General features: G+C 38.7%; 1 protein-coding gene across 5 annotated transcripts in view; it reads right to left on the bottom strand.

Moving 5' to 3' along the window:
- The window catches only part of dennd3a (DENN/MADD domain containing 3a), a 105,905-nt gene that overhangs the window by 21,738 nt on the left and 63,625 nt on the right, over window positions 1–20,542 (bottom strand). For 4 of the 5 annotated variants that reach the window (XR_015757047.1, XM_087986647.1, XM_087986649.1 and 1 more), the window contains exons 14-17: window positions 18,369–18,887; window positions 7,285–7,389; window positions 3,604–3,863; window positions 2,017–2,184 (exon numbers count right to left, since the gene is read on the bottom strand). Coding sequence is in view for 4 of the 5 variants with exons in the window: in XM_087986647.1 (XP_087842773.1) it covers window positions 2,017–2,184; window positions 3,604–3,863; window positions 7,285–7,389; window positions 18,369–18,887 (1,052 nt within the window). In the remaining variant the exon portion in view is untranslated. The remainder of the gene's footprint in view (window positions 1–2,016; window positions 2,185–3,603; window positions 3,864–7,284; window positions 7,390–18,368; window positions 18,888–20,542) is intronic. The other variant, XM_087986650.1, reaches the window with a different exon arrangement.

The following is a 20,542-nucleotide window of genomic DNA, read 5'->3' on the forward strand; positions in this document are numbered from 1 at the left end:
TACAGAAGAACAAGGTCATATTGCAGCTGTACAAAACTCTGGTGCAACTGCACTTGGCGTATTGCATACAGTTCTGGTCACCATATTATAGGAAGGATGTGGAAGCTTTGGAAAGGGTTCAGAGGAGATTTACCAGGATGTTGCCTGCTATGGAGGGAAGGTCTTATGAGGAAAGGCTGAGAGACTTGAGGCTGTTTTCATTAGAGAGAAAAAGGTTGAGAGGTGACTTAATTGAGATACACAAGATAATCAGAGGGTTAGATAAGGTGGACAGTAAGATCCTTTTTTGCTTGGATGGTGATGACTAGTACGAGGGGACATAGCTTTAATTGAAGGGCGATAGAAAGAGGACAGATGTCAGAGGTTATTTCTTTACTCGGAGAGTAGTAGGGGTGTGGAACACACTGCCTGCATCAGTAGGGCATTTAAATAGTCATTGAATAAACATATGGAGGAAAATGGAATAGTGTAAGATAGATTGGTTTCAGACTGGTTCCACAGGTCGATGCAACATCAAGGCCGAGGGGTCTGTACTGCACTGTAACATTCTACAACAAGGCCATTCAGCACAGCATGTCTGCACTAGTTTTCTGAGGACTTTAACTTGCTGCCAATCTCTTGTCTTTTCCAGTAAACCTGTGCATTGTTTCTGTTTAAATAATTATCCAGTGCCCCACTTCAATGCCTCAGTTGAACCTGCAGACAGTGCAATCCAGACTCAAACTTCTGGCTGTGTGAAAATGGTTTCCCCAACTCACATTTTCTCTGATTGCAAAATAGCTCTCAAACCTTTAACCATTGTGAACAATTTGCCTCTATCTACTCGATCCAGACTATTCATGATTTTGAACACTTCTATCAAATCTCCTATTAGATTTCTGCTGTCCAACAAAAACAATCCAAACTTGTCCATTCTTTCCTCATGACTAAAGTGATTCTTCCCTGGAACCATTCTTATAAACCTCTCCTGAACTCTACCTAATGCATTCAAACTCATCTTGTAACGAGATAACCAGAACTACACATAGTACTTAATCAATGTTTATATCAGTTCATCATAACCTCCCTGTTCTTGCATTTCATCCACTATTAATGATGCCTAGAATACAGTATAATTTATTACCAGTTCTGTCCACTTGTCCTGCCACCATTAATGACATAAGTACATATACACCCAGGTTTCTGCTCCTACACACCTTTAGAATAATACTCTTTATTTTATGCAACCTTTCCACGTTCTTTGAACTGAAGTATATCACCTAACGTTCTTTGCATTGAATTTCACCTGCCACATATACCCCCAGTTCGCCAATGTTGTTTTGAAATTCTGCACTATCCTCCTCAGCTTACAGTTCTTCAAAATTTAGGGTCATTTGCAAATTTTGAAATTATCCATTACAAACCAAGATTTGCATACACCAAGAAAAGCAAAGATCCCAATAACCTTCAAGTTTCCTTAATTTCAACTTTGTAACAACGTTCATCTCTGCCTCTTATCAGGATTAACTACCACTGGCAACTTTATGCGCATCTCCAAGTTCTGTCACCTCCAGATTCGATACCTTCCACTCTTGGCAGCTTACTACCATTAAGCTTCCTTAACCTCTTGTTTGCCCAAGATACAGATGCCACCACCATGTATGTATTTCTTCCAAATCGATAAGGACCACCAGTCACTTCTGGCCTACATTATGTCCCTCTTTAGTAGCACATCCAATTTTATGAATATTATACTGATGGTTAAATTCAGCCATAGTTCTTTAACTTTTGCTGCTAGGGACTTTTTTCTTAAAGAGCATTCAAATACCACTTTTGTTTTTTCTCTCTCTTCTGAAAAAATTGCTGTAAAACTAGGAGATGCTGACAAGAAGCATAAGATCATGGGTCAAAGATCACAAATTGCAACAAGATTTGTGCTAAATAAATGGAGTTTGTATACCTGATGAATGGATTTTTTTTTTAAAAAAGGTCAAAAGACATTTACACCATCAAGTATTTCAAAACAAAGTCTCAAACCTTGTGCTTATCAGCCATTTTTCTCCCAGCCCACATTTCCTTCACAATTAGCAGCCAAAGATCACGTTCATTCTTCAGGTTTCCAATAAATGGTTCCTTATGAGTAGTTTTAATTTTGAGAGCTGGGATTCGAAGTGGGAAAAACATCACTGAAATGTTTTCAAGTTCCTAACAATTGAGAAGAAAAGTATTGACAATGAAAAATAAGGTAACACTCAACAAATCCATTGATTAGAGCGCCAGAGATCTGGATTCAATTCCTGCCTCAGGCAACTGTCTGTGTGGTGTTTGCATATTCGCCCCGTGTCTACATGGGTTTCCTCCAGGTGCTCCGGTTTCCTCCCACAGTCCAAAAATGTGCAGTTTAGGTGAATTGGCTATGCTAAATTGCCCATAGTGTTAGGTGAAGGGGTAAATGTAGGGGAATGGGTCTGGGTGGGTTGATCTTCGGAGGGTCGGTGTGGACTTGTTGGGCCGAAGGGCCTGTTTCGACACTGTAAGTAATCTAATCTAATCTAATTTGTTAAACAGGAAGACAATGTTTCAGGGAGTACATTCTGTTCCAAGAACTATCCCATTTTGTACTGCAATTTTTGGACTGTGATGAAAATTAATGAATTTTCCTATTTCTAGATGATCATTCAGGTCTCTATCCCTGCTCAATTATTCACAATATTTCCAAACAATGTTTCCCAGGGCCTGATAATTTACATCCCATAGTAGTTCTGGTTACCAGACCAATTCCTGGGACAGTAGGACTGACATGAAGGAAGACTGGATTGGTTAGGACTATATGCACTGGAGTTTAGAAGAATAAGAGGATTTCATAGGAACCTATAAAGTTCTAGACAGTGTAAATGAAGGCTGTTCCCAGATCCTGGAAAGAACTGGGGTCACATCTCAGGGAAGGCTATTTAGGACTGAGATGAGAAGAAATTTCTTCATCCTGAGAGTAGTGAACCCGTGGAAATCTCTGCCACACAAAGCAGTTGAGGCCAAAACATTGAATGTTTTCAAGAAGAAGTTAGTTCATAGGGCTAAAAGAATCAACAGGTTCAGGGAGAAAGCAAGAACAGAGTGTTGAGTTGGATGATCGCCGTGATCATATTGAATGGCAGAGTAAGCTTGAAGGGTTGGATGGCCTATTCTGCTCTGATTTTCTATGTCTAAACTTTCAAGCTCAGTTATGTATTGCTTAATGAAGATCAAAAGCTCTAAATGATCAGTCAACTAAATATTAAGCATTCTATTGCACAGCTGGTGTTTTCCAATAACAGACCAATGCTTTTAATTTAAAAAGTTTGACCAGATCATACAGTTAAAAATATACTATTCTTTCAGCAACAATTAACTAAATTATTATCTTTCTAGAACAAATCTATTAAATCTTGATTCATTTATCATATAACTGGTTAACTGTGATATGAGAAAAACATGGACTTGTATAATTGGGCAGCAATCTTGCTTTGGTTGCCTATTTCCTGCTACTTGTGTAGAACAGAGGATCATCTCTATAACGTAAGGAGACAAAATAATTACAAAATCATTAAAAATGTATAAATTGTAACCATTATTCTCAAGTATTACCAGTATATCTCTAAATTTGGCAATCTCAACATAGCCAGGTCTTCCCTCTATAAGAAGAAACAGTCGCTTCTGTGTCAGTGCAATTTTGCCCACACCATAATTGGTTTTCACAGATGATGATAATTTATAAACACATTCATTTTTGTCCAAGCGCTCTATCACTTCCAGAGGGAGGTTAACTTCTTGTGCCTCAGTCTCAGATTCCTTCCAAAAGTTGTAAAAATCTTTAAATGTCTCAGGATCAATCTGTTTCAAATGCCCTGTAATTGAAACAAATTGAAACTTTGCTGCACAATTTGCATTATAAAAAAACATATAACCATTACCTGTTTTAAAGATGAGATTTTACTTCTAATGCAAATTAAAATAAATCTTAATTACAATGGTAATTTTTTAAGCAGAAAATAAAGTGTGCACAACACAAAAACGTCAACATTTGTTTGTCTTCAAAAATACTCAAAACAGCTCTGAAAACAGATTTATTCTACATATGCATCATTAGGAAATTTGGAGAGAAAACTTAAGGACAGATTTAACAAAGGTATGCTTCCAGGAAAAAGCTTCATGTTTGCAAGATGAAGATATTCACCTCAATAGTTTCATCAGCACTAATGGGTATAAAATGTTGGGAAGGAGTGCCGAGATTTCTTAGCATGAGCTACTAGAGAGGAATAATCAAAATCGACAAAAAAAAATGAACCAATATATTTTTAAATAAAATCTCCTGCTGAATCATTAAAGTCATTGCATCATCGTGCAAAGATCACATAAACAGACAAGCTCCACCCCACTGGCAAGGAAAAGAAGCAAATATTAGCTAAAGCCAATCAACAGCTGAAGCTGAAAGCACTGTTTACAATGCAGCAACATAAATCACCAACTATATTATACAACATAGCAGGAGCACATTAGTCTTGCGCCTAATACCTCAAACAGCTATCCACATGGGGGCAAGGGGTGAGTAGGAAGGGTGGAGGGAAATCTTGGGTACCAAGAGATCAGGGATGGAATGTTAGGTACAAAGTGCTTTTAAACAAGGGACACCTCACCCTACCTCCAGGAAACCACAGGCAACATATGGATTTTACTAGTCTTACCATCAACAAGCAATCCCTAAACTTACTATATTGTAATAGAAGTGACAGTGAGATGAATCCCTTAAATGTCCATTGCCCAAAAGGGCCTCAAATGACAATAAGACAGGGAGGTAGATCCACTGGCCTTCCCATTACAGAATTTAATTGGTTGGAGGTGAGAAAACAGTGTGGACCCATCAGCCACCTTTCCACCTGATTAACAGCCCTCTACCACTCAACTCACCATACAGAAAGGAATTGACTTCTACTCCTTTCTTCTCATCCAAGGTTCTTAAATTCCACTTAAAGTATGTTGCAAACTAGATTTGACGCCTAACCTATTGTTACACTTACAAACATACAAATTAAGAGGTCAAGACCACTTAGCCCCTCAAGCATGCTCAGCCATTCAATACAATCATGGCTAATCTGATTATTCTACATTTCCACTAATGCTTGATAAATTTTCACCCCCTTGTTAATCAAGGCTCTACCTACCTTTGCTTTAAAAATATTCAAAGACTCTGCTTCAACCGTTTTTGGGGAAGAGTGTTCCAAATACTCATGAGCCTTTGTTAAAAAAAAAGTTCTTCTCAACTTTGTGTTAAATGGATGATCCCTGATTTTTACAGTGACCTCTAGTTCTGGATTCCCCCACAAGATGAAAACCCTTTCTCTGTGCAACCTTTGGATGTTATACGTTTCGAGCAAGTCACCTCTTACTCTAAATTCCAGCATGTGCAAGCCCAGTCTATAACCGGCACCTCCAAATCAGTCTATAACCAGGTATCAATCTGCTTCCAACTCATTTACATCCTTCTTTAAATTAGGAGATCAATATAGTAGCCCAGTAGTTCTATGTTTCCAGCTCATTTTCTCTGGTAATCTAATTTTTTTCCTTACTATTAATGATTTGGTCACTCTTTGCTGGTTTTGATGTTCTGTTCAATCTTCTAACCTGCCACCCATCTTTGCCCAAATATGTGATTTTTTTTTCTAACTAAAACTAACTTTTGTTTTTAAAGCTAATCTCGAATGCTAGATCCTCCTCTTGGAATTCTTCTTTTTTGTTAGAATATATCTACCCAATGTATTCAGAAATAAAAACTTTAAGTGACTGCCACTGCTACTGTATTATTTCTAATCAATTTAGCCAGGTCTGATTTCATGTCATCATAATTAGAATTAAGTTTAAAAAGTAATTTTGGACCCTTTCTTCTCTCTCTCAATTTGAATACAAAATGTAATCATATGATTGCTGTTAACTAGACGCGTGTTAACTATGAGGTCAACCATTGATCCTATCTCACTGCACAATAATTGCTCTAGTAATTTTTAAAACAGTCCTTATAACTGAGTTCATTTGCCATCAGAAGAAAAGAATCATGAGTTATGCACCAAATTTCAATAATCAGACATGTAATACTTAGAACCATAAAATCATGAAGGTTTACAGCACTGATATTTTCATTGTCTAAAATAAAGATCCTGATAGTATATGATAGGGTAATTTCTAGGAAGCCATTTCATCTCATGTGGACAGTTCAAGAATAAGAGGCATCCATTTCATGTTTTCCCCCAGAGGTTGTTAGTATGTAGGGTATTCTTTACAGAAAAGTGTGAAGGCTGGATTATTCAATTTATTAAAGGCTGTCTTAGCCAGTTTTTTCATGGCCAAGGGTTATAGGGCAGACTGGAAAGTGGGAGTTGAGACCACAACTAGGTCAGTCATGACCTTATCAAATTGCAAATCAGGCTTCAACTTGACAGATTGTCTATTCCTGATCAAAGTTCTTTGTTCCCCATGCAGAACCAACAGAAATATTCCACTGCATTGTACACTCACCATTGTGTGTCTTGCTTGCTTCATACATTTAGTTAATTTGCCCTTTAAGTTATTATAAAGTTAAAAAGATTGTTTTCCTTACTTTTGTCCTCGCACAAAGTGAGGACTGCAATTTAATAACACCAGTTCCAGAACAGAGAAAAACAGTCTTTATGAAATAATATTTTATAAAGAAATAATCCAGGCAATACCAACAAGACTGGAACTACTAACTCAGTTCAAGTTAAAATATGAGCTATTTGCTCAATTCTAAATGCTATTTAAATTTGGATTTAAAAATTCTTTTCTTCACACAATTGAACTATGAGTTATTGATACTGTACACAATTCAAACATTTTAACAATAACTCATACTTATAAAGCACAGTAAGACTTCCAAGGTGCTTCATGGGAGCATTAAAAGCAAAATTTGTCACCAAGGCACTGAAGAGGTATTACAACTGGTGAGTAAAATTTGGGCAAATGGGTCGATCTTTAAAAAAGCATTCTAAAAGAAGAGCGGGGCAGAACTATTTGGGGAAGGAACTCTAAAGTTTGGGGCCTGGGTCACAGAAAGCACAGCTGCCATAGGTAGTCAAATTAAAATCAGGGTGGAAAAATGTTCAAAATTAGAACAGTACCTTAAGTACCACCAACAATAAACATGCATTGTGAAGATACTGCAGTTTTTGCATGACAATGTTATAAAGTAGAAAGGTATCAAAATGGATGTTAAAGTTGTTAGTGTTTGGAGATGGCACAATGTTATATTCTGCTTACCAGTCTCAGCCGATAAATAAAATACTGATCTTGAAACCACTTTAGATGTTGGACATTGTTCCGAAGTCATTTCACGATAATTAAGGCTGTTCTTTTCAGAACTGACTGAAGGAAAACAACAGAGATAAAACTAGAAGAACTGCATATTTCTAGAAATGGATGGAGGGTTACCCCAGTGTCGCTATTGATTAGTGAATGCAAACAGAAGCTGTTCTGGATTTAACTTTTATAATATATTGAGGCCAATATTTCCAAATCAGCATTTATTTAAGAAACATAAATGAGTTAGGAACTGACATTAATGAAGCATAACTGGAATGGGAGAAGAAATTACCCTGGAAATGGAAAGACCAGTAAATTTATCAGTATCAGCCCAGATTTTGCAGTCAGAATAAACAGAGAGGCCAATAACCTTTGCCTTGATTATGGAATAAATCAGACAACTTCTGGCTTCTGTCACATGGAGGATGCTCTTCATTTTCCCCTCCTCTTTGCACCAGCACCTCACCAAGGATATCAGCATCATTGTGATCCCTCCACAAGCCCCTGCATTTACACTATTCCTTGCACTTTTTTTTTGTTCTTTCCTTCAGTTTCATGTCTCTCATTTTATCACCATTTCTGCTTTCTTTGAAAACTAGCTTTTAAGCCTTACCAATATTAATTATACTAATGTTAAACAAAAAGCTTTGATGTGCAACTCCACCGTTCATCTGTACTTTAATGCAATAACAGCTTTACCTATCATTCACCCCTTGCCAATAAAGTCAGCCTGACTAAAATGTGAATTCGTAATAAACCCTTTTAAACAAGCCTAATATTGAATTCACACTTCAATCAGTGTTAAATGAGTCTTCTCTTACTCGTAAAATATTAACTCAGTCTGACTGATTATCTTAATTAATTAGTATAGCCTGCCCTGAGCTTACATAAAAAGCTTTAGTTGAAATGCTGAGTCTATTAGCTATGCATTGTTTATTAAGGTTTTAATAACATAACATAATATAAAATATGTGATGAAGCTGCTCCTTTAACAAGGTTATGCTGTCCTTGGCTTCTTTTTCAAAGAGTTCATAAATGACACAGACTCTGAAAAATCTGGAGTTTTAGGGCCAATTTGATACTAGCTAACAGAGACTGCTTCAGACAGAAGGCTTTCAAGCTTCCAAAAAAAAAAACACTTGTATAATGAAAAGGAGAATGGTCAGTTCCCCCAGCTCAGCTTTTCTCTAGGTTAGTTTTGTTTTTAGCAATAGTATGATAAAAGTTGCTGGACCCAAAGAAGCAAGTCCAGGCTGATTCAGGATAGAACTCAGAGAGTAAGAACCTCTGTTTGATTTTACCTTTTGCGCCAAAGGATGTTTATGGGGATTGTTGCAAGTATTTGGAATAGCATCATTAAGTTGGAATAGTCTGTTGGGTTTTTGGATAGGATAGGTATTTGGTATTCTATTCTTTTGTTTGTGCTTTGTTTAGTAATCTTGGAAATAAATTCTGTTTTGTTTATAACTAAATGGCTTGACCAGCTGATTTTCTCCTGAAATATTCACTTTACACTTGCTTAAAACAACTAGCAAAGTTATGGTCTGGGCTACTTTCTTGAAATGTTTTGAGGGGTCTGGCCTGGTCCACAACAAGTAATAACATTCTCACACTGCAAGGAATATGCAATTTTTAAAGAAACCGTTTTGACATGTAAAACGTTTGAGTATATTAAAATAATGTGTCTCTACATTTCTGATCTATAAACTGCTCCTGCCAAGCATATCGACGAGAATGACAACAGAATATTATCATAGTGTTGGAATATCAAAGCATAAAATTGTCAGTTTTTTAAACAGGTTTTGGCCACACTACCTTTTTACTTGTTTCATCAAGAAGCACACGTGAAAACACTACCAGGCCCATCAGGTTAGCTCTCTCAATGCGATGGTGCATATCATTTACCATTCCCACACTGCTCTAGCTAATTTATTGCAAAATTTATTCAGCTCTGGAGATCAGAGCTGAAAATGTGTTGCTGGAAAAGCGCAGCAGGTCAGGCAGCATCCAGGGAACAGGAGGTTCGACGTCTGCACAAAATGCAGAGGAAACTAGATATGGATTTACAGAGCTTCAAACAAATCTAACATGGATTTTAATTTAGTGCAGAATGCCTGAGGACCTTTTTTGACTTATCCCAGTGTTCAGGCTAACCCCTCAAGCAATCTGTGAAACAAATTAATAAGTCACTTATTTATTGACTATGGAACATTATTACCTGCAATTTGGCTACCAGGTCGGCCCACATGACTACACTTGAAAATCCTTTATTGGCCACTCAGATGTTGTAAAAGCCACCACAAATCAAAATTCCATGGTCTAAATGTTTTCCCAAAAAATTGGCTAAGTGTGAACTCCAGGGAGTTTGGTAGAAGGTTTCTCTTTGCAAACTCTAGCAAATCTTCTCATGCAATTTTATAGTGCACTCGCCTCCACTGCCCTGCTCTTGCATCCACAGAATCAGAAGTGTTCACTGCTGCTGCTGGGACCTTCCAGTGTTCACATTGCTGGTGCCATATTTAGAACAGAAAATGTGTTGCTGGAAAAGCGCAGCAGGTCAGGACTTATGCCCGAAACGTCGAGCCTCCTGTTCCCTGGATGCTGCCTGACCTGCTGCGCTTTTCCAGCAACACATTTTCAGCTCTGATCTCCAGCATCTGCAGTCCTCACTTTCTCCTCCATATTTAGAACAGACTTGCCCATTCCATTAATTTATTGCCTAAGAATTCAAGATAAGAATTATCTACCACTCGAAATTGTGGTGTAAATTCTACACTACCAGCATCCTAGAATTAGTTTTCCTGAATTTGTAAGACAGACTTATTTCAAAACAGCATCCCAGGGAACCTATAGATTAAGAACATAACAAATAGGAGCAGGATAGGATTTCCAAAGATAATGTGGATTCACCAAAGCCCTCTATAATTGCTGGAAGTTTTCCTAATCTTATACTCCAACCCTTTTACAATGAAAGGCAATCAGCTGTGACTTTGAACAAAGTGTTAGGCAAGTGAGTTAGGTATAGAGAAGTAGGAGATCCCCTTTGTTTTTCCTAACTTTTGCATCCTGTGGGAATTGGTTCTTCATCTACAAGGGAATAAGCTGGCTGAGTATCTGGCAAGTGGTTAAGGTCAAATTTATTCTTAAGGTTTGAAACAGTACAGGAACTAATGCTAACATTAACAAAATATACAAATGATGATAAATCATTGAACAAAATAATGAAAGTAATTAATTAAATTTAAAGATGACATGGCAGTGATGTGTGAGAACTCCTGGACCCTAATCCAGAGCAGACTATCTGCATTAAGTGTCTGCAGTTATCTCAGCTTAGAGCCACTGAGCTGGACGCTAAGTTGCAGGCACTGCACCACATCAAAAAGAGACAATGTCATAGTACCAGGAGGCAGTCATACTCCTTTGGATATGGACTTCTAATATGGCGAGTGGTCAGGATCAGAAGAGTTTCGCTGCAGCTGAGGCAGCTAAGGGGACGTAGATGGGGAAAATGCAGAAGCCTCAGCCTTTACAATTGGCTGAGAGACTTGAGGATCTTTCAACTAGTTATGATGAGAGGTGTATGAGTTTACCATGGCACCATTCAAGAGACCATAAGATGCAGGAGCAGAAGCGGGCCATCCTGCCTATCAAGTCTGCTCCACATTCAATGAGATTATGATTGATCCGATAATCCTCAATTCCACCTTCCTGTCTTTTCCCCATCATCCTTGGTTCCCTTTGTGGTTGAAATTCCATCTACTTGAATTTACTTAACAATCCAGACTCAACAATCCACAGAATTCCACAGATTCACTACTTTATGACCATAGAAATTTCTTCTCATCTCTACCCTAAATGGTGACTACTTATGGTGATTACAACTTCTGGTCCTAGACTCTTCCACAGAGGGAAAACAACCAAACAACCTCACCTACCGTGTCAAATCCCTTAAGAATCTTGTACATATCAATAATCCAGCCTCTCAGCCTCAAAATTCATGGAGCATAAGTTCGATCTACAAAACTCTCCTCTTAAGACAGTCCCTCCAAACCTAGAATCAGCCTAGTTTCTCGGAACTGCTACTAATGCCAGTAAATCTTGCCTTAGATAAAGCAGCCAAAAACTATTCACAGAATTTCAGCTGTGGTCTGACTCGTGTCTTGTATGGTTTTAGCAAAACACCCCTGCTTTTATATTCCATTCCTACTGAAATAAAAGGACAGCATTCCATTTGCCTTCCCTATTACCTGCTAAACTTGTATGTTAACTTCTGTGATTTATGCATAAGAACACCTAAATCCCTTTGTTCTGAGCTTTCTGCAGTCTTTCTCCATTTAAATATGATTCAAGTCCTTTATTCTACCTGGCAAAATGCATAACCTCATATTATATTCCTTTGCCAATTTTTGCCAACTCAAACTTGAAAGGGTTCACAAAAGATTTACAAGGATGTTGCCAGGGTTGGAGAATTTGAATTGTAGGGAGAGCCTGAATAGGCTGTTTTCCCTGAAGCGTCAGAAACTGAGGGGTGACCTTACAAAAGGTTTATAAAATTATGACGAGCATGGATAGGATAAATAGGCAAGGTCTTTTCCCTGGTGGGGGGAAGAGTCTAGAATTAGAGGGCATAGATTCAGGGTGAGAAGAGAAATATATAAAAGAGATCTAAGGAGCAACTTTTTCACGCAGAATGTGGTGCATGTATGGAATGAGCTGCTAGAGGAAGTGGTGGAGGCTGGTACAATTGCAGCATTTAAAAGATATCTGGATGGGCATATGAATAGGAAAGGTTTAGCGAGATATGGGCCAAGTGTTGGCAAATGGGCCTAGATTAGGTTAGGATATCTGGTTGGCATGGACGAATTGGACCAAAGGGTCTGTTTTTGTGCTGGACATCTATGACTCTGACTTAACCCATCTATATCCCTCTGCAAAGTCTGTGTTATCCTCAACACTTACTTTTCCACCTATTTTTGTGTCATCCACAAAATTGGGTAAAATACATTCACTTTCCTTATTCAAGTAATTTATATCCATTATAAATAATAGTGGCCCCAGCAATCATCCCTGCAGCATTCCAATAGTTACAGGTTTTCATCCTGAAAATAACCCCTCGATTGCAATTATCTTCTATCCATTAGCCAATGCTCTCAAAATGCTAACATACTACCTCCAACACCAAAAGATCTCATCTTAAGTAACCTAATTGCAGTGGGATGTTGACAGGATGCAGAGATGGGCTGAGAGGTGGCAGATGGAGTTCAACCTGGACAAATGCGAGGTGATGCATTTTGGAAGGTCGAATTTGAAAGCTGAGTACAGGATTAAGGATAGGATTCTTGGCAGTGTGGAGGAACAGAGGGATCTTGGTGTGCAGGAACATAGATCCCTTAAAATGGCCACCCAAGTGGATAGGGTTGTTAAGAAAGCATATGGTGTTTTGGTTTTCATTAACAGGGGGATTGAGTTTTAAGAGTCGTGAGATCTTGTTGCAGCTATATAAAACTTTGGTTAGACCGCACTTGGAATACTGCGTCCAGTTCTGGTTGCCCTATTATAGGAAAGATGTGGATGCTTTGGAGAGGGTTCAGAGAAGGTTTACCAGGAGGCTGCCTGGACTGGAGGGCTTATCTTATGAAGAGAGGTTGACTGAGCTCGGACTTTTTTCATTGGAGAAAAGGAGGAGGAGAGGGGACCTAATTGAGGTAAACAAGATAATGAGAGGCTTAGATAGAGTCGATAGCCAGAGACTATTTCCCAGGGCAGAAATGGCTAACACGAGGGGTCATAGTTTTCAGCTGGTTGGAGGAAAGTATACAGGGGATGTCAGAGACGGGTTCTTTACACAGAGAGTTGTGAGAGCATGGAATGCGTTGCCAGCAGCAGTTGTGGAAGCAAGGTCATTGGGGACATTTAAGAAACTGCTGGACATGCATATGGTCTCAGAACTTTGATCCTCATACATGAGGATCAATGGTCGGCACAACATCGTGGACTGAAGGGCCTGTTCTGTGCTGTACTGTTCTATGTTCTATATTCTATATGTAGTAGCTTATAAAACACTCTCTGAAAATATATTACATTCACTGGCTCCCCTTAATCTATCCTGCTTGCAACGTCCTTAAAAAATTCTAATAAATTTGTAAGACAGATCTAAAAGTTGAAGATTTTGCAGGTAAAGGGATTGCTGGAAAATGGGAAGCCTTCAGAAATAAGATAACGAGAGCCCAGAGACAGTATATTCCTGTTAGGGTGAAACAAAAGGCTAGTAGGTATAGGGAATGCTGGATGACTAAAGAAATTGAAGGTTTGGTTAAGAAAAAGAAGGAAGCAGATGTCAGGTATAAACAAGAGAGATTGAGTGAATCCTTAGAAGAGTATAAAGGCAGTAGGCGTATATTTAAGAGGGAAATCAGGAGGGCAAAAAGGGGTCAGGAGGTAGCTTTGGCAAATAGGGTTAAGGAGAATCCAATGGATTTTTACAAATACATTAAGGATAAAAGGGTAACTAGGGAGAGAATAGAGCCCCTCAAAAGATAACCAAAGTGGCTTTGTATTGAACCGCAGCAGATGGGGAAAGATACTATATGCATATTTTGCATCAGTATTCACTGACATGGAAGGTATAGAATGTAGGGAAATAGATGGCGGCATCTTGCAAAATGTCCATATTACAGAGGTGGAAGTGCTGGATGCCTTGAAACCCATAAAAGTGGATAAATCCCCAGGTCCTGATCAGGTGTACACTAGAACTCTGTGGGAAGCTAAGGAACTGATTGCTGGGCCTCTTGCTGAGATATTTGTATCATCGATAGTCACAGGTGAGGTGTTTGAAGACTGGAGGTTGGCAAACGTGGTGCCACTGTTTAAGAAAGGTGGTAAGGACCGCAAGCCTAACAACAGTGGTGGGCAAGTTGTCGGAGGGAATCCTGAGGGACAGATGTACATGTATTTGGAAAGGCAAGGATGATTAGGGATAGTCAACATGGCTGTGCGTGGGAGATCTTGTCTCACAAACTTGATTGAGTTTTATGAAGAAGTAACAAAGAAGATTGATGAGGGCAGATCTCTCTGGACTTCAGTAAGCCATTCGACAAAGTTCCCCATGGGAGACTGGTTAGCAAGGATAGATCTCATGGAATACAGGGAGAACTAGCCATTTGGATACAGAACTGACTCAAAGGTAGAAGACAGAGGATGATGGTGGAGGGTTATTTTCAGACTGGAGGCCTGTGACCAGTGGAGTGCCACAAGGATCGGTGCTGGGTCCTCTACTTTTCGTCATTTATATAAATGATTTGGATGTGAGCATAAGAGGTATAGTTAGTAAGTTTGCAGATGATACCAAGATTGGAGGTGTAGTGGACAGCGAAGAAGTTTATCTTGGATTACAATGGGATCTGGATCAGATGGGCCAATGGGCTGAGGAGTGGCAGATGGAGTTTAATTTAGCTAAATGCAAGGTGCTGCATTTTGGGACAGCAAATCTTAATAGGACTTTTACACTTAATGGGAAGGTCCTGGGGAGTATTGCTGAACAAAGAGACCTTGGAGTGCAAGTTCATAGCTCCTTGAAAGTGGAGTCGCAGTAGAGAGAATAATGAAGAAGGCATTTTGTATGCTTTACTTTATTGGTTAGAATATTGAGTACAGGAGTTGGGAGGTCATGTTGCAGCTGTACAGGACGTTAGTGAGGCCACCTTTGGAATATTGCATGCAATTCTGGTCTCCTTCCTATTGGAAAAATGTTGTGAAACTTGAAAGGGTTCAGAAAAGGTTTACAAGGATGTTGCCAGGGTTGGAGGATTTGAGTTATACGGAGAGGCTGGACAGACTGGGGCTGTTTTCCCTGGAGAATCGGAGGCTGAGAGGTGACCTTATAGATGCTTATAAAATCATGAGCACGGATAGGATAAATAGACAAGATCTTTTCCCTGGGGTGGGGAAGTCCAGAACTAGAGGGCATAGGTGTAGGGTGAGAGGGGAAAGATATAAAACAGACCTAAGGGTCAATGTTTTCACACAGAGGGCGGTGCGTGTGTGGAATAGGCTGCCAGAGGAAGTGGTAGTGGCTAGTACAATTGCAACATTTAAAAGATATTTGGATGGGTATATGAATAGGAAGGGTTTGGAGGGAGATGTGCCAGGTGCTGGCAGGTGGGACTAGGTTGTGTTGGGATATCTGGTCGGCATGGACGAGTTGGACCGAAGGGTCTGTTTCCGTGCTGTACATCTCTATGACATGACTTCCCCTTCATGAGGCCATGCTGATTCAGCTTGATCTTATTATGTATTTCTAAATGCTCTGCTATTTTACCCTTTATAATACACTTTAACATTTCCCAATAACAGACATTAAGCTAACAGGCCTATATTTACCCCTTCATTTTTATCTCCTTCCTTTTGTAAATAAAAGTACTGCATTTGCAGTTTTCCAATCTTCTGGTACTTTTCCAGAATCTAAGCATTCTTGGAAGATTCTTCCAGCACATCCATAATCACTACTTCTCTTAACATCCTAGAATTTATCCTATCAGGTCCAGGGGACTTATCAGACTATAGCTCCATTAACGTCCCTCGCACTTCTCAAAAAAATGATAGTTACTACATTTATTTCCTCTCCTCCATTTGCCCCTTGATTTTTCATAATTTTGGAATTCATGTCTTCACCTGTGAAAACTGAAGCAAATATTTATTCAACTCCTCTGCCAGTTCCTGGTTCACTATTATTTCTTCATATTTTGTGAATCAAGCAATTCTAGATATGTGACGGTTTGAACACAAGTTACCAGATCTCTGGGGTCTCAATCGAATGCCAATAAGGCAAAGTTTGTGAGATCAGCTATGCACCAGAAAACACTCTTGATCTATGATCTCTTCTACCATTACTCATTTACAGAAGGTAGAGGTCGCAAGTTAGATCTTCAAAATCAGTCTGTCAACGCAATGTCCCTTTCACAAAACTGTGATGACACTGCCCAATCATATAATGATTTTTCAGATAGACAGGGTGGCGAAGAAGACGTTTGGCATGCTTATCTTCATTGGCCAGAGCACTGAGTACAGGAGTCAGGATGTCATGTTATGGTTGTACAGGACATTGGTAAGGCCACTTTTGGAGTTCCATATACAATTCTGATCACCCTGCTGTAGGAAGGATGTTATTAAACTGCAAAGAGTGAAAAAAAGATTCATCAGGATGTTACTCAAACTGGAGAGTTTGAGTTATAAGGAGAGACTGGATAGGCAGGGACTTTCTTCCTTTGAGCATAGGAGGCTGAGAGGTGGCCTTACTGTGGTTTATAAAATCATGAGGCATATAGATAAGGCGAATAGCCAAGACATTTTCACCAAAGGTAGGGGAGTCAAACTTAAAGGGCATCAGTTTAAGGTGAGAGGAGAAAGATCTTAAAAGGGGCCTTAGGGGCTGTATGTCTCTAAATACACACAGTTCAATTGACAGAACCTAACCCAGAGAAAGTGCTGTAAATCAAGCAATACCAGAGATGTGGCTGTTTGAACAGTAATAGACCTCTGGGGTGTCTATCATGAATGCCAATGAGGCAAAGTTACACCAGAGAAAACATTGCTTTATCAACAGCTATTGGTTTGTGAATTTTTCTCCCATTATCCATTTACAGGAGATAGAGGTTTCAAGAAGTACATGCAGTTTATGTTATTCATACTTTAAAGGGTCGGGATGACTAACATTTTCATGGTGATACAGCAAAAACAGTTTTTTTAAGATTGTCTCAGGTTTAAAATGGAGAACATTTTCTAATGATTTTTCAAACATTCTTTTGTCATTATAGGATTCATTAGTTATATAGGGTTTTTGGTGGACCATTGCTTGGCCTGGAGAATGCAAGGGTCAGCGGGTAGCATGTGTGTCATTAGCAAGATCTTAATGTACTTTTCAAAGGTTCCCTCATCCAGAAAATGGTTCACAATACTTCAGAGGTGCCGCAAATCACAAGATATTTAAAGGTTGGCCCAACTCTATGAAAATTGCCAAGGACTAAGATACATCTATGCGCATAATAGAACCTGCCAGGTCAGAAATCCAACCCATATTCTGCACTGGTGAATACTGGAGGCGCCTGATTCAAGTCACAGCTATCATTTTTACACCTTCAATAAATCTCTGGTGACTATAAAAATCCAACCCAAAGTGTTAAAATTCCAATTTGTTAAAACCTCATTAAACAGCCAAAATCTAAGATGTAATTTCAGATTCTTACTTAAGAATTTTACACAAGAAGCTAAAGCATCATTTCACATTTGACAAAAGCACTGATAAATTTTCAATTAATGTTAAATTATGCTTAATGTGTGACTCTACAACCAACCATTCCATTTGATTCATCAAAACTAAGATCTCCCCAATAGCAACCCAGGTGCAATTTAGATTTTTGCAATTTAGTGCTTCCCAAAAAGATGAAAAGAGTTATTTTACGTGCATTAAACAAAGGGAGAGATATAGACACATCAAATAAGAAAAGAGAAAGAGAAACCAAAATTGAGAGATTAAAATCTACAACCAACTGTTAAAAAAGACCTTAATCCTGTCCCCTCAGTTTCATGCAAAGTCGCTAAAATTAAAATTGCAATGCAAAGATAAGCTTTGACCCTTTCCTCGCTCTCCACTGGTACGTCAGCCATTAGATGTTTAGGCAAGCGTCCTATTTGCATTCAATCCAGGAGTTGCAAACATTTCTTGCCAATGCAAGAGACCCTCCATTGTCTTAAACTAACCTTGTATGCAAGGAATACAATTATAAGACACAATGTTGCAATAATTTCTTCCTGAAACACATTCTGAATAATTGTGTTATTCCATAAATTAATCCCTTGTGAATTTAACTTCATGGAAATATCATCACAAAAATTATCCAAAAATCTTCTCAAAGTGAAATAGGTGCAATTATAGACTCAAAATTGGATGAACCAGATAGTTTGCCAAACAAGAACTTTAGTTTCCTTTTTTTAAGGAATGAGAAAATGCAAACAAAAGACACATTTATGTAAAATGCATCACTCACCGATAGTTAAGGCATCAAACAACCGAAGAATGGTGTCAACATCCTTCACAATTCCAGATTCCTGGATGCGTTTCAAAAAATCATCTTGGTGCATGTGGGTTTTAGGGAGCTGAAAAGTTTTCACATGTTCATCAGATGCAGTCATATCTCCTTCTTTCTCTAACATTATGCTAATAAGTCGCTTTAGTTCTGACTTTCGACTTGCATGTTTGCGTTGAGCTGGAGACATTGCACCAATCACTTTCTTTACAAGTTCTTTAGGGAAAATGTCACGGTCAGTCTTGTAAAGATTCTGGAAATCTGAAAGTGCCTCTTGAAACTTTTCCTGCATCAAATAAGCCAACCCACGAAGATAGTAATATCTTGCCAGGAGACTTGAGTTTTCTGGCCCTGTGGAACTCATGGCTTTGCTTAACAAGATGGCAAATTCTGTATACCAGTCAATCACACTGGAATATGTCAGAGGGCAACTAAACTCTGGCAACTTGAATCTTGTTGATTTCATGCTCTTTTTTAAAGCTGAAAGAAATATATTGTACATTAATTATAAATTATTCAATGTAATGTCTATTCAATATTTCTCATCTCAACGCATTTATTTTTGCAAGGTATCCACTAATTACTTGCATTCTCAAAATCATTGAAAGGAGGGCTACTTCATTGAAAGGTACTCTCATCTGAGAAAATTACTTTCATTTCATCAAGCTATAACTTGAAACTACATGTATCTTCAATGCACTTGTCTTATAAGACAATTGAAGTTTTACAGATATGCTGCATACATTATCAATATATAGTAGTAACATTTTGCAATAGATTGCATAGTTTCCAGCAAAGATAGTTGACAACTAGTTTCCCCTAACAGCTGGATTTTGAAAACCTTAGTTAAGCTTCAAATGAAGGCAAAGTACAGTGGAAGCTGGAGATCTGAAATCAATACAAAGAAATTCAGGAGGTTGGTAGTATCTGTGGCAACAGAAACAAAGTTACCATTTCAAACCTCATATGACTTCTCTTCAAAACTGCAGAGAATGTTAGATTCATTTCCTGTAAAATGATTGTTTTTATGCTGTTGACAAAGGAAATAAGAAGTGAGTGGAACAGATGAAGAAATTGCCCAAAGCAAAAAAACAAAGGGATTGCTAACTGTAGTAGAGATAGGTGTTAATGGTAGGTGTCAACAACAGAAAAAATAGGTCAGCTCTCCTGACAGCTCTGCAGGGAAGAAAGTGTAACCAAATGGAGGACAGTGTTCATGCTCTGAAGTGGTTGAACTCAATGTCAAGTCCTGATGACTAAAGTGTCCAAAGAGAAAGAGCACCTGATTTTGCACAAGCTTGCACTGGACTTTGTCGGAGCACAGTAGATGACCCATGACAGAACTGTTAGCATGACAGCACAATTATGTATTGAAGTGCAAGCAAATGGAAGAGTGTGTATTTTTAAAGACAGGATGGTCAATAAAGCAGCCATCCAGTCAGTGTTTGGTCTCACCGATGTGGCAGAGACTGAGTATTGTGAGCAGCAAATACAGATTGAATGAAGTACCAGTAAACCACTGCTTCAACTATAGATGTGTTTGAATCTTGGATAGTGAGAAGGGAGGTGGTAAAAGAGGAAATGTTACAGATTTTGAAATTAGGAGGTGCCAAAATCTGAATGAGGGATGTTAGGAGTGTTGGAAGAATAGACCCAGGTATCAAGGAAGGAACAGACCTTGCAAAATGCTGCCAAGAGAGGGGAAAGTACGGTTGGTGTGTGCATCCTGTTGGAGGCAGTGGAAATAGCAGAAGACGATCCTTTGAAACTAGAGGATCATGGATACTCTCTCATTGTTCTGGGAGGGAGGAGAAGAAAGGAAATGAAATGCAGGAAATGAATCTAACATGGCTGAGAGTGCAATGAAAGTTTAATTTTCAGTTCAGGAAAAAAAAATGAGGATATTGAAGATACCCTGTAGAAGGGGATATCATTGGAACAGATGCAATGGTAACAGAGAAACTGAGATAATTGAATGGAGTCCTTACAGGACGCAGAATATAAGAAAATATAGTCAATATCACTTTGGGAGTGTGTGTGTTTGTATGTGTAATGGATATTAGTGAACAGCCTATCTCCAGAAATGGAAACAGTAAAGTCCAGGCAGGGAAGTACAGGCTAGGTGGGTTAGCCAT

This window comes from Chiloscyllium plagiosum, unplaced genomic scaffold, assembly GCF_037043375.1.
Source record: "Chiloscyllium plagiosum isolate Xiang-an unplaced genomic scaffold, Cpla_swu_hap1 HiC_scaffold_4, whole genome shotgun sequence".
NCBI classification, from domain to species: Eukaryota; Metazoa; Chordata; class Chondrichthyes; order Orectolobiformes; family Hemiscylliidae; genus Chiloscyllium; species Chiloscyllium plagiosum.